The 14,344-nt window shown below is 42.2% G+C and overlaps 1 protein-coding gene across 1 annotated transcript; it reads right to left on the bottom strand.

Moving 5' to 3' along the window:
- Positions 1-313: 313 nt before the first annotated feature.
- Positions 314-12,218, bottom strand: LEPROTL1 (leptin receptor overlapping transcript like 1). Its single transcript, XM_060136664.1, has 4 exons — positions 11,991-12,218; positions 6,043-6,118; positions 3,485-3,671; positions 314-2,653 (listed from the first exon to the last, which is right to left on the bottom strand). The coding sequence occupies exons 1-4, from the start codon at positions 12,004-12,006 to the stop codon at positions 2,537-2,539; spliced, it is 396 nt and encodes a 131-aa protein (XP_059992647.1). The 5' UTR covers positions 12,007-12,218; the 3' UTR covers positions 314-2,536.
- Positions 12,219-14,344: the final 2,126 nt, after the last annotated feature.

Here is a 14,344-nt window from a genome sequence, read left to right on the forward strand (position 1 = left end):
GTACAACCTTGACTTTTGACGGTCAGTAGTCTTTTTATGTCAACAAAACCTTCTATGGCTATTTTTCTAAAAGGTCAGTAAAAATTCTGCTCCCCCAGATTACCAATCCTTTTACTACAGCTCAAAATCATACAGCTTCAGTGTAGTATTTATTACTATGTTTTCACTTTTATTTTGGAAATGAAACTTCTGCAAGAGTAACCTTATAACTAACGTCATCCTTGCTTTATATCACATTGTTAAAATGGATAATGCACTTCAGCAACTGAAGTGTGTTGTATATTTTCATTTCAAAAACACCCACAAACTAAAATAGATATTTAAAATCTTTATTGTTTCATCATCAAAAGTTCTCTTTCCATAGAAGAATGGCAATGCAGGATCAGTGCACATTCTATGGAAAATTCAGACCTCAAGTAACTAGCCTGGAAATCAGAGACAGCACTATGTCAAGCTAGTGTGCAAGGTCAAAGACACAATGCTGCCAGTGCGATTAGTATACAGAAGAAATACGCAGCTCTCAGAAAAAGAGTCTATGGCCAAGTAAATGAAACAGTAGCAGTGCACTGCACTGACATTCTAGAACAGAAAATGGATGGGCGAAGACCAGAGAATGTACTTTTGGCAAAAAAAAAAAAAAGAAAAAAGAAAAAAAATTGAGTAGATCACAGGCACTGAATTCCCAACTGTATCACCAGCTGCCTAATCCACGTGTGGCTGCCCCTCCTCCGTTTTTACGCCTACCACATCCTAACACTGCAAGCTGCTTTCAGCCTGTGTGTAAATGCGACAGCCACACGCACACATTTTTATTCTGCTTCCCATCTCACAGCTCAAAGTAACAACTTGAGTTGGGCGATAAAGCCCGTGGCCTTGAGGCATCTTTAGTAAAAAGTTGAACAAACCCACAATTTGTTCCCATTTTTTGGAGAAATCAACTTTATAAAACAAGACAGTTGTCATGATTACTCCATTTTCGTCTGAAGGCAGAACAGGTTTTATGTAAGTATACTGAATAAACATATAAACAAATGTCCTTAACAAAATACTGTCAGACCAACTTGAACATTTTCAAAACTAGCTCCTGAAAAAAAGTACTGATAATCGTGAGATGGAATGACCACTACAATTTGATCACGCCTGGTTACTGGGAATGTTTTGGTCAGCTTTGTGTCTGAAGCTGCGATACAGCTGGATTTGGCTACTTCGCATTAATTCACACAATCAAGGCCATTTTTAAAAGGTAACAGCAAATCTATGACGGTGAAATAAACATCAAAACAGTTGAGAGGTATACAGGAAACTTGCCTTAAATATTTAAAAATTACATATGATATAACCTTAGGGGATAAGAACTACAATTACCGTGGTCTAAATCTTGAGTTGTTAATACATGAATTATCAGCATAACTAACAAGTCACTTGTTAATCACATCAAGGCCTTGAGGGGCTGGGGCACTCTGAATGTATGGTGGAGCAATCACTCTCCAGGTGTGTTAAAACCTCTAGTTTAACGTGTTATTAAACCATATTGGAAAAGTTATTTTACTTAATATATACAATGTATAAAATAGGTTATAAGGAGGAGGCAGGAAAAGGTTTTCTAGTACGTAGGATGCAAACATACACTTTCCCGTATCAGTAGTAGTTCTGTGTGTGTCCCTTTACCCATGTAAAACATGAAAGTCTGAAAGAAGATTAAAAATTTCACTTATAAATAGAAACAGGATTCAAAAAAATGTAATTTCAATATCGTTTCTTCCCACAATGCAACTCACTCTAATTGTAACATAAATAAAAACCATATCTCAAAAATCTGCTTTTACACTCTTGCCTTTAACAATAAGTTCTTCTAACAATTGAGAATAAAAGCACTCCTTTGTAGCAATTCCATAAAATAATTTGCAATTCACAAAACACCTGCTTTCCAGCAAAACCAGCAATCCTTATGGAGGGCGTGGCATTAATACTTGGCCCCTCTGAGGTATAAATGCAGCTATATTTGCACTGAGTATATCGTCTATAAGGTATGCTAATAGTCTGCATGTTTGCATAAAATTGGGAGTGATGTCATCCTGACTGATTGAAAAACTTATCTTTATAACTTTGTGTAGTAATGGAGGTTAAATAATTTTAAGGAAAAAAAAGTACTTTAGCCCAGTAATAGCCAGCAGAACTCTAGTTCCTAACCAATGCAAATGGTTATTAGATTTAAAAAATATTTAACATTGCATACTGGTTAAAAAAAAAAAACTGAACAGGGAAAACACATAAATATTTAAATTCAGCAGGACAACACAAAAAGCATACTAGAGATAAGTGTGAAACCAGTCAAGCTTTTCCAAAGGAGAAAATCCTTTTAATCCTTCAGCAAGTCTCTGTGAAAATAGTATGCTTACAATACAAGAGAGAAGGAGCGCCTAGAACACCCCCAAGAGGCTCGCTCCACTGCTCGGCATCACTGCCCCACCTCCTGTGTGCACGGACGGCTGAGAAATGACAAGAAGTCCATCTGACAAGAGTTCAGTAATCCCTTTCACCACTGCTGCCAGCTGAAGTCATCATTGCTGCCAAAGACCAAGAAAAAGCCCAGGATAGTTGCAAAGATGACAGTGTTTCCGGTGAGGACAAGTGCACAAGCTCCCCACTCGATCTACAGAAGAAGACAGAAACGCTCAGTTAACAGACATGAAAAACAATAATGAAACGAAAAGTGAATCAAGGCTCTAGTTGTAGCCAATCACGATCCAAAACAAATACAACTTGTAATAATAACTTTGACACTGCTGAACATGTAATGCTGTTCTTATGTGTTGCTGGTTCCTTTAAAGAGACAGAAAGTCATGGAAGATGATAATTATTCAAAAGCAAGCCTAACTTCCAGGCTATGAGGAGGCAGCACAAAATTCTACAATTTTCTGTTTACAAAGAAGTTTGCTCCAACTCTTCATTTGTGAACCTAAAAATTTTATCTAGAGAGCAGATTAAATTTAAAATATCAGAGATGCAAACACATTCGTGCACATTCTTTTCAAGAGGTGGGGAGTCATCGCCCTCTCCATGTGGAAGGGCGGCCAGTCCGTCTTCTCTGCCATCTCCACCCGCCCAGAGATGCAGGAGTGAATCTGACTGGTGAGTCTGGGAAGCCTCTTCTACTCTTTGGTACTTTCCCACCTGCAGAGAACACGGATCTCCCCGGGTCTTCCATGTTTAAGCTATACAGGGCAGGCCTGTGGTTGTTCAGCACTGGCCGAGTCCATGTGCCCAATTCTGACAGTGAAGTACTGGCAAGCCAACTGTCGCTGCCAATGCTCTCCAGTATTTCCACCAGTTAACAACGACAAAAGTAAGATTTTTCTCTCTTATCCTCTAGGCTCCTATGTCTCTCGTCTCTTTTTCATGTCATTTAACAAAAACTTTTTTCCTGAGAAAAACTGAACACAATCTAATGTAAAACCATTAGTAGAAGAATGCTTTCACTTACCACGTGTGCTCTGGCAAATACAATAGGGAGTCCAAAAGCTGAGACCACGATGCCTGTTGTAAGAAATATGGCCAGTTCCTTACAGGCGTTACTCATAGCATCCGTATCATCCACTAATCTTCTTGCTATGCAGTATGGAATAGGTGAAAGGATGTAAAAAAACAGAACAAAGAGAGGCCAATATTGGCTAGAAAAAGAAAAATAAGTTAATGTAGTTTTTGCTATCTTTGTCATTTTCCTCACACAAGATCCACTCTTTTTAAAAATAAGGACCGAAGCATATTGGAAGGTACAAAATATAACACAGTTTAAAAATAAGCTATAACCTGAACACTGAAAAGAGGGACATTTAGAATCACAGTATTCCTAAAGTTATGATACAATGATTAAATATTTCTCAAATTAAAAGAAAACACTTTATGAATTTTAACAGTTGGAATCAAAGCCCAAAATTAAAAATACATATTTTTTCATTTTAGGTTATAAATAAAAAGGGATTATTGAAAAATAGAATTATTAACAGTAATTTTTAAAATTCAAGATTCATGCCCTTGACTTCTAACATCCTTCCTTAGCATGAAGCTGGAACACTCCCAAACTTTCCACAGGTCACTAGGAACTCCCAAAATACTGAAATCAAAATACAGAAAATGAACTGACAGTAATATTGAAGACTTTCAGTCAGAATATGAACTTTAGCACAATAAAAATAGATGGCTTTTAGTCTACAGTCTAGCTATTGTATTGTGCCAATGTCATTTCCTGTTTGTGATCATATAAAACAGTTGTGTAAGATACTAACACTGGGAGATGTGTGAAGGGTATAAGGGACTTCTCTGTACTACTTTTGCAACTTCTTGAGAGCCCATCGTCATTTCAAAATAAAAAGTTAAAAAGAAATAGATGGCTTTTAAAACTGCCATAAAATAAAACACACATCATAATGGCGATTTGCTTGTACTTAGACACTCATGATAAGCAAAGATTTATCTATATGTTTTTCCTAAAAGATCTTTTCCTAAATATTTTGAGAAAAAAAATTACAAATGGGCATAAGTTTAAGGGAAAAAACGTGCAAAAATTATAAAAGCACAAAAAGTGGGGCTTCCCTGGTGGCACAGTGGTTGAGAGTCTGCCTGCTAATGCAGGGGACACGGGTTTGAGCCCTGGTCTGGGAGGATCCCACATGCCACGGAGCAACTGGGCCCGTGAGCCACAACTACTGAGCCTGCGCATCTGGAGCCTGTGCTCCGCAACAAGAGAGGCCGCGAGGGTGAGAGGCCCGCGCACCGCGATGAGGAGTGGCCCCCGCTTGCCACAACTAGAGAAAGCCCTCGCACAGATACGAAGACCCAACACAGCGATAAATAAATAAAGCAAACTGTCAACAAGTAAAAATAAATAAACACAATTATAAAAGCACAAAAAGTGAAAAACCAAGGCTGTCTGTGTCTTCCCCACTCCTACTGATCTGGGTCCTTCCATATTCCCATATAGATAAACTTTAAAGATATGAATGAATCACTGCACTTTTAAATTTAACAATATATCTTTTTTGTTTGTTTGCTTTTTTTTTTTTGCGGTACGCGGGCCTCTCACTGCTGTGGCCTCTCCCGTTGCGGAGCACAGGCTCCGGACGCGCAGGCTCAGCAGCCATGGCTCACGGGCCCAGCCGCTCCGCGGCATGTGGGATCTTCCTGGACTGGGGCACGAACCCGTGTCCCCTGCATCGGCAGGCGGACTCTCAACCACTGCGCCACCAGGGAAGCCCTTGTTTGTTTATTTTTGGCTGTGTTGGGTCTTCGTTGCTGTGTGCAGGCTTTCTGTAGTTATGGTGAGCGGGGGCTACTCTTCATTGAGGTGCGCAGGCTTCTCACTGCGGTGCCTTCTCTTGTTGCGGAGCACGGGCTCTAGGTGTGCAGGCTTCAGTAGTTGTGGTACACAGGTACAGCATTTGTGGCTCACAGGCTCTAGAGTGCAGGCTCAGTAGTTGTGGTGCATGGGCTTAGTTGCCCGCGGCATGTGGGATCTTCCCGAACCAGGGCTCGAATCTGTGTCCCCGGCATTGGCAGGCGGATTCTTAACCACTGCACCACCAGGGAAGCCCTATATTTTTCTTACTAATTTATCCTATTAATTAAAAAAAATTCTCTCTGTCCTAAGGAAAGTAATTGTCAAAAGTCATTTACATGACTTCTTTTGTCAGTTGCTCTTGACTCTGCTTACAGGTTTTTGTTTGTTTTTGCTCAAAAGACATTTTACATTTTCTTGCATTTAATTTAATCAATTGGTTCTCAAAATTAAGCAGTAGTGCTGGGCTACTGTGTTGCTATCCTGCCATTAAAGACTTAGCAGTAGTCAAGGACAGCCAAGGTCTTTTTTGCATGCTGCTGTCCTAAAATCTTTTCAAACACCTTTTAAGTGAAGACTTAAAGTTTGTCCTTGGTAAACGACCATTTCTCAGGATTACTTCTATCGTAGTAAAAAAAATTTTTTTTAATTTTAAAAGTAGAAAAATTTTACACTTAAACACTCAAAAAGACAAAAATTTTACATACTTGTATATTGGAAGGGCACATCCAAGCATCAAAAACATCAGCCCAATTGCTCCTCCAAAGGACAAACTAATCAAAGCTGCAAAGTAAATAATAAAAAGACAAAAAGAAATAGTAATTAAATTAAATTAACACTATTTGTATTAATATTACTATTAGCAGTCTGAACATTACCTGTGATCCCAGAGGCAAAAAGCAAACAAAACACACCAAAAAAAGCAAATGTATTAGTGAATCATCTTCAAAAACTGAAGTTACCTGGTTTCAGAATAAGTCTTTTGTGGCATCTTCAAAGCAAACTACAGTGATACTGATATTCAAAGCCCTGACCTATCGCCAGCACGTCTCCACATTCCCAAATTACTGGTTCCATGTCAAATGAGCATCCCAGTCTGCGAGATCAATGCTCCTCCAGGCATTAGTATGATACTCACTCCTCAGATCATTACAGTTTTGAAAAGTAGTATGTGGAGAAACTCCGCAGTCAACTTTACTGGACTTCAGAAGCCCCATCTATGGGAAACCCTCTCCTGAGCAGTTCCTACTTCCTGCACACACACCCCCAACAGGCACAGGTGAAAAGCGTCCCTGGATATCAGTAGTCAGTAATCTCAGTCAGTTAATTCTGCTACAGATATTTAAATCGTTTGCAAAACAATAGCTGGGTTTCTTTCCCTAAGTTCCTACACATTAGAAAATCTGCAGGATAACACGTACAATCCTTCGGTGGTATCACTGTTTTAAGACATTATCACGAGCAATAGATGCATTCTATAGCTGAAATATAGTTTCTGAAGTCACACACACACTTATACAAAGCATTATGTTTTATAAAGTGTTTTCACATAGATAAGTGAGTAGAAACAACCTCCTTGAATATACATAGTTAACCAATGGCCTAGAATTAAGCAAAGAAACAAATGATCAATTTATTTTGAATTCTATACAACCTATATTTCTGCAACTACAGTGGCTAAGAGAATAACTTACTTTTTTTTTTTAATGATGCAGTCCACTAACCTTAACAGAAACATTAAAATTCAAAAGAGCTGTCGAAGGTCTACAAATTACCAAGACAAAATCCAACATATACAAACCAAAATTAACACAAGGGGTTAAATGCTGCTAAGAACTACTGATATACTTCTCTGAATTAAGATGGTCATAATCAAGGACACCCAATGACATGGGAGCCGGGCAGATTTAGTTTTCATTCAGATCAGTGATGTAGGTCATGTCAACCGTGAACACATTTACTTAGTCCTTAATGCCATTAGATTTTCAGTTGCACAAAGAAAAAGACACATTTGCACTTTAATCTGTAGCAAAAGAGGAACTTCACGTTTATAAGGGAATGCCATGTAAGCAGTGAGGAAAATACCAAGTTCACCGTTTGTTTTATTCAGTTCAAGACAGGTCCTCATAAGCTAACCCCATTTCCTTGCTCGGACACACATCACCCCAGGCTAGCACCCCTTGGTCTTGGCACTGCAGCTGTACCAGCCCCCTTTCCTCTCCTGGAAATCAGCTGGCTCCCTCACCCACAGGGCCTTTGCACATGCTATCCCTTCTACCTCAGATGCTTTTTCATTCACTTATTTCATTCAAGAAATGTCTACATAGAACCAAATACCTAACAGGTGCTGGGGACATGTTAATGAACAGGCAAGGCCATGTCACTCACGGAGCTTGAATTCTTGTCCCAGTCCTTGCCTCTTTCTGCCAAGCGAACTCCTACTTTTCCTTCAGGTCACAGCCCAGTTATCTCTTCCTCAGTGAAGTTTTTGCAAAGCCCCTGACTAGACCGATTCCCATTATGTTTATTTATTCACTTATTCCACAAATATCTACTGAGTGCCTACTGTGTGTCACACACTGTTCTTGACACTGGAGACAGCGCAATGTAAAGAAATCGAAGCTCTTGCTTTCATACATTCTGGTGGGAGAATAAAGCAATTTTTTAAAAAAGTAAGCAAATAAATGTCAAATGCTATGGAAAAAAAAATCAAGTAAGGGGGTGGGAGTGCTATTCTAGATGCATCAGCTGGGAAGGCATCTCTGATGAGGAGACATCTAAGCAGAGATCTATATGAAATGAAGAAGTGAATCAATCTCGTGGCTATCTGGGGGGAACATTCCAGGCTGAGGGACGTGCACGTGCAGAGGTCCTCTTTGCTCTGGATGCCTCCCCTGTGCTCATTTATCACAGCTGCAATGTTATACTGATTTGTATTTGTCTTCCCTTGTAAGCTGTTCACACCACAAGAGCAGGGAAAGAGTTCTTCCGTTGCTGATGCTCAGGCCTCAGCTCTTAACACTCAATAATAAACATGTGTAGAATGAACGAAAGGCAGCAAAGGGAAGAGAGAGAGGGAGATGAAAAAAGAGAAGAGAGCCCAATGCAGCAGAACAGAAACAGCCGTAACTGAGAGTCAGGAGGCACTGGGTCCCAGCTCCTACCAGCCACTTACTAGCTGACTAAGTCATCTAAATATCAGGTCTTTCTTCTATAAAATAAGGGTTGGACTAGATCTAAAATGCAAATACTTCTCTGAACACTAAAGATACTTGTTATAAGACATGCTGAAGAAGTAAAACACCATCTCTGCTTTGTGAAATATAACTGCCAAACAGCTAAGTTCATCACTATAATAACACCTTATTTATTCAAAAGCCATTTATGCAGCATAGACCTGAGACTCCTAAAGGAAACAGAGACATAACATAGATACCACAAAGCCCATACACTAAAGCTAACATTCTTTTTTTTTTTTTTTTTGCGGTATGCGGGCCTCTCACTGTTGCGGCCTCTCCCATTGCGGAGCACAGGCTCCGGACACGCAGGCTCAGCGGCCATGGCTCACAGGCCCAGCTGCTCCGCGACATGTGGGATCTTCCCAGACCGGGGCACGAACCCGTGTCCCCTGCATCGGCAGGCGGACTCTCAACCACTGCACCACCAGGGAAGCCCAAAGCTAACATTCTTTATAAGCAGACACTTAGGCACTTATTCAGAAGTTATTTGTTCATTTTTGTGACAACTGTGTGTGAATTCCAGCGGAATAAAACCTTTTTATTTTAAAGGATCACCTATGCTCACTTATACATATATATTTCAATAGGCAACTCAGGTACCCAGAAAAAAGTTAAGTGAAAAGTAACTTTTCTTTCCTGGATTACTGTTATCTGTATCTTGTGAAGACAAAATTTTGTAAGCTTATTTTGCTTCCTATATTTAAAGAGATGAGAAATAGGAGGGAGAGCTGCATACAAGCAAGAACTGCCCTCTGATTGGGGGGAAGAGACTAAAAAAAAAAAAAAAGGTTAAATCAGGCATAAAAATCTCAAAGAGCATACCAGATTTGCGATAGATAATCTTGGCCAAGAGATAAGTAGCCTTAGGACTTGGTTGCTGAAGTTAACTCTGTTCTATGACAGAGAAAAATTACTTATGTTCCTTTTTTTTTTTTAATTTTATTTATTTTTTGCTGTGTTGGGTCTTCGTTGCTGCGCAGGCTTTCTCTAGTTGCGGCGAGTGGGGGCTACTCTTCATTGCAGTGCGCGGGCTTCTCATTGCGGTGGCTTCTCTTGTTGCGGAGCACAGGCTCTAGGCGTGTGTGCTTCAGCAGTTGTGGCACGTGGGCTCTAGAGCGCAGGCTCAGTAGTGGTGGCGCACGGGCTTAGTTGCTCCGCGTCATGTGGGATCTTCCCAGACCAGGGCTCAAACCTGGGTTCCGTGCATTGGCAGGCAGATTCTTAACCACTGTGCCACCAGGGAAGTCCCTACTTATGTTCTTATTCTCAAAAAAGAGTCTAAAGTCTTTGGGTACACTCTTAAAAAGTTAATGAAGATGATTTCTTAAAAAAAAAAACAACCCAAGGAACTGAAATAAGATTCAGGTATCAAAAAATAATTTTATGTGACATCTCACCTCCCAGTCACGATGGATAAGATAAATGCCAATGGGGTTAAATAAACTGCTCAAAAGTGTTCTCAAAAGTTGTAAAGTTTCTCCAGTCTTATGAAATCAGCAATTAGGCTGATTTATACACAAAACTCCTCATTTGTGTATAAATGGTTGTCCTAGATGACACATCAATGAGGCAAAATTTTATGCTGTAATTGAATGATTTGACATCCAGAAGGCAAAACTTAGATGAGTCTGGTTTCTACTCCCAAAGCCTCCAGGCTGGGGATGGAACAGCCCGATTTATCTAAACTCTCAAAAGACTGGGTGCTAGTTCGTGATTACGAAGAGACTGCAGTAGAAGGGACCAGTTCCCTAACCTGGGAGTTACCAGAAAAATCCAGTATATAACAAAATAATAGGCAAATGGCTTAAGAAATAAGTCATGTGTGGCTGATTCACTTTGTTGTGGAGCAGAGGCTAACACACCATTGTGAAGCAATTGTACCCCAGTGAAGATGTTAAAAAAAATAATAAAATAAAATAAATGTCATAGTACGTCGGAAAAAAAAAAAGAAATAAGTCATGGATTAAATCATAGCAACATAAAGATAGGCCAACAGGAAGAAAACATCCTGAAACAATCATAGCAATCAGAAAATCTTACTGAAACCAAAAGTGTAAGTACAATCCCATCTGAGACACTTTCTGCTGATTAATATTCACCTAAGTCCACAATCACAAAGTTATTTTCTTGAGAGAGAGACTCCTGCATTTATTGACAGTAAAGAAATGGAGAAGAACTGAGAAACTGGCAAAGAACTGAGAAACTGGCAACATCCTAAAAAAAAACAGCATTCTACCATAACTGCCTTTCACACAGGGATTTTAAAAGGTCCGTTAGAGTTCGAAAGGAGACTGGAAAGTAACTCAGCTGGTCAATTGACAAAGTTTTCTATAGGAAATGCAATGTCTTCAGACGTTACAAACAAATAAGAAACAGTAAAAATGTGACTCTGGGGAAGCAGCTCAGCAAAAGCTGTCCTTAAAGCAAATAAAAAACACTGTTATTGAAGTTCTTCACTTCCTGCTTGCCTGCCCCTTCTACAAAGCCTCAGGTCAGGAAATCAATGTAATTCGTTGTCAAGAATTAAGTTGAAAACGTTCGTGATGGTATTTGCTTCTAACCACGCTAACAAAACTACCGAACAGTTGGAAAGCATGCGACATCCCTTATTTCTAAAGGAAACTGACTAATAAACGAGTACTTTTCCATTGAGTTTTAATGAAAAACTCTTTTGCCTTAAAAAAAAAACCCCAACTAAATAAAAACTTTGAAATGTGAAAAAGCCTCAACGTGCAACCGTGGAGAGGGCAGGGAGAAGGAGCCCTTTGGGGTCGCTCACAGGGTCTATCCTGTCAGACCAACACCGCAAATCAAAATGCATCCGTTTTAGGAGCGTAAAGCTCTGAGTACGGGTCCTGAGCGTGGATGTGATCGCCGAGGTTTGGGAAAGAACCATCCCTAAGGCCTTCCAGGGCGTTCCTGGGGGACTCGGTTGGGCTCAGCGCCCGAAGACCGCACTCTTGCCTTTAAATGGGAAATGACACTGATTTACCGTAACTGGCATCTCTAGCGACCCCCTCAAAACCACCCTCTGCCCGCCTCGCTCTCGGACGCAAACTCCTGCAAAACATGTGTGATGGCCCGAGCGGCTGCGGGACTCCGAACACCCCGCGGGCCACTTCGTTCTCCGTACGGGGCGCGACGAGTGGGAGCGAGGCTGCCGAGCTCAGCAGAAAGTGGGGGCTGGCGGACAAGCCGCCGACCCCGCCGTCCTTTCCCCGAGGCCGCCGCCCCCACCTCGGCTCCGAGGGCGCAGGCCGGGGGTTGGGGTCGGGGGTCAGGGCTCTGCCGCCAGCGCAGCGGCCCCGCGGCGCGCGCCCGGCCCCGGGAGGCGGCGTGCGGGGCCTGCGTGGAACCCCTCCCCCTCTCTCGGGGCGGCCGCGCAGCCCTCTGGCCACCCAGCGCCCCAAGCCCACCTTTGATGCCGGCCATGGCGGTGACGTCGCTCCTGCCTCCGGGACCCGAGGCGACGGCAGCGGTGGCCGGGAGACCGGAGACGCGCGGCGGCGGCGGCCAGACAACACCCGGAAGTGCGCTACGCAGCACTTCCGCCGGCGGCTCGCGCTCGCGCTGGGGCGCTGGGGGCGCGCCGGGCTGGGGGCCTTCGGGCTGACCCCTTCCTCCCCGGCTCTGCTCCCGTGGGATCGCCGACCTGCGAGGCTTCCCGGCCCCGCCCCGGTTCCCGGGCCGTGGAGACTCCAGCTCCCGTGTTCCCTGCACTGTCCGGGAAACTCCATCCCGCAGACCCCAACGCGCATCCTGCAACCTCCCCATCCTTCGGGAAGGGAGCGCGAGTCGACGCGGTCCTTTGGGAGGCCTGGTGTGAAGCCTTTGGGGGATCCTTTTGCGTCCTTCAAAGCGCACCCATTTCTTTCTCCTCCCTATCTTGTAATAAAGGAGCAGTAAGGCCAATTGGGTGGTCTGTACTAGGCTTCTCGCTTTCCGACACAGAACTAGGGTCTGGTGAGACCCACCTTCAGAGGGAGGAGCGGCGGGACTCAGTAACAAGTGGATTTAATACAAATCCGAGCTCTTGGGAGTCTGTGAGTTTTTTTTTTGTTTTTTGTTTTTTGTTTTTTTTTTAGTAACAGGGCTAGGGAAAAAGTAAGCAGAGGTACAAATACATTTAGTTAAGTAATCCTACAAATTGATTGAACATTTACTGATATTATGTGTGGGAAACACTGAGGTGAGCAAAACCGGGTACGGTTTCTGTCCTCAAGGAACTTACTGTTTAGTGAGAGAGACAGACACGAAAAAGCGTAACATTGCAACAATGATAATTGCAAAGAAAGTGGATAGATACTCCTGTGACAGTCTTTGATTTAGATCAGTCAGGTGAGATTTCCTCGAGGGAGGGACAACAGCAGGATGAACAGGTGTGTAACTAGGAGAGAAAAGGGAAAATCCATCATGGGGAAGGGACAGTGTTTACAGGGGTGGGGGAGGTGAAGATCACATTTAGGAAGCCTTTTGGGGCACAAGCCCTGGTGGCTGAGGGAAGTGCTAGTCCCCTAATTTCCTTTCTTTTTTTAAATTAATTTATTTTTGGCTGTGTTGCATCTTCGTTGAAGGCACTTATTATTTATCTGAACTATATTATTTGTTGGCTGTCTCTCCCACTAGAGTGTAAGTTTGTACAACGTTTTATGTTTGTTCACCACTGTCTAGAACTGTACACGGCAACTGATGGGATCTCAAATAACAGAAATTCTCTTTTTAAGGTAATTAGTGAACTCTACCTTTCAAAATCCAAAGGTCACTTTCAGGCTCAGCAGCCATGGCCCACGGGCCCAGCCGCTCTGCGGTATGTGGGATCCTCCCGGACCGGGGCACGAACCCGCGTCCCGTACATCGGCAGGCGGACTCTCAACCACTGCGCCACCAGGGAAGCCCCCCAAAGGTCACTTTTTGATCCAAACTTTCAACAACAATGGACACTGGTGACCATTCTTTCTCTCAACTACCATACCACTGTTCTCCTGTTTGTTTCTTATACCTCATCAGAGATTTCTTTTCAGACTCTTTCTAGGAACTTCTGCTCAAGGTTCAAATGTTAGTGTTCTCTTAATTTGGTCCTGGGCCTCCGTCTTTGCTATATCTAAATTCTCTCCCTATGAATTGTATCTCTTCCTGTGGCATTAAATACTGTCTTCTTTTTGATAGCATAACTACCAAGTTTACCTTGGCTTTGAAATTCAGACTTGTATATCCAAGTGTCTATTTGACATGTCTACCTGGATTCCTAAAAGTCACCTCAAACCTAATATGTGGAGACCAGAATTCTCTATTATCTTTATTCCAGTCCCACTTGGTCCCACTCCAAGCCACCACTGTTATGCCTCCTCTTGTTCCACTCTTCCCCAAACTTACTTTGCTTCAGTTGCCCTGGCTTTGTTTGCCTCTCCCAACCCCTAAGTTTTGTTTTATTCATTGCTGTATCCCCAGTGCCTAGAACAGTGCCTGGCAGGTACTGTTAGGTGCTAAATAGATAAAGATGTTAATCAAATTAGTGAATGATGTTCCTCAAAACAGAAACTTAGGGCTTTTGCATCCACTGTTCCCCAGGCGGTGAAGGCTCTCCCCCGATCTTTGTATTTTCTCATCATTCAGGTCTCAAAGCTTCAAAATCACTTCCTCAGCAAGGCCTTCCCTGAAGTTGGCTCCTAGTCTCTACTGTATCACCCTGTTTTATTTTCATCAATGCACTTATCACTATTATTTTTATTTATTAATTTATTATTTAATTTTGTTTATCTTAGTTCTCATC

This window comes from Lagenorhynchus albirostris, chromosome 21, assembly GCF_949774975.1.
Source record: "Lagenorhynchus albirostris chromosome 21, mLagAlb1.1, whole genome shotgun sequence".
NCBI lineage: Eukaryota > Metazoa > Chordata > Mammalia > Artiodactyla > Delphinidae > Lagenorhynchus > Lagenorhynchus albirostris.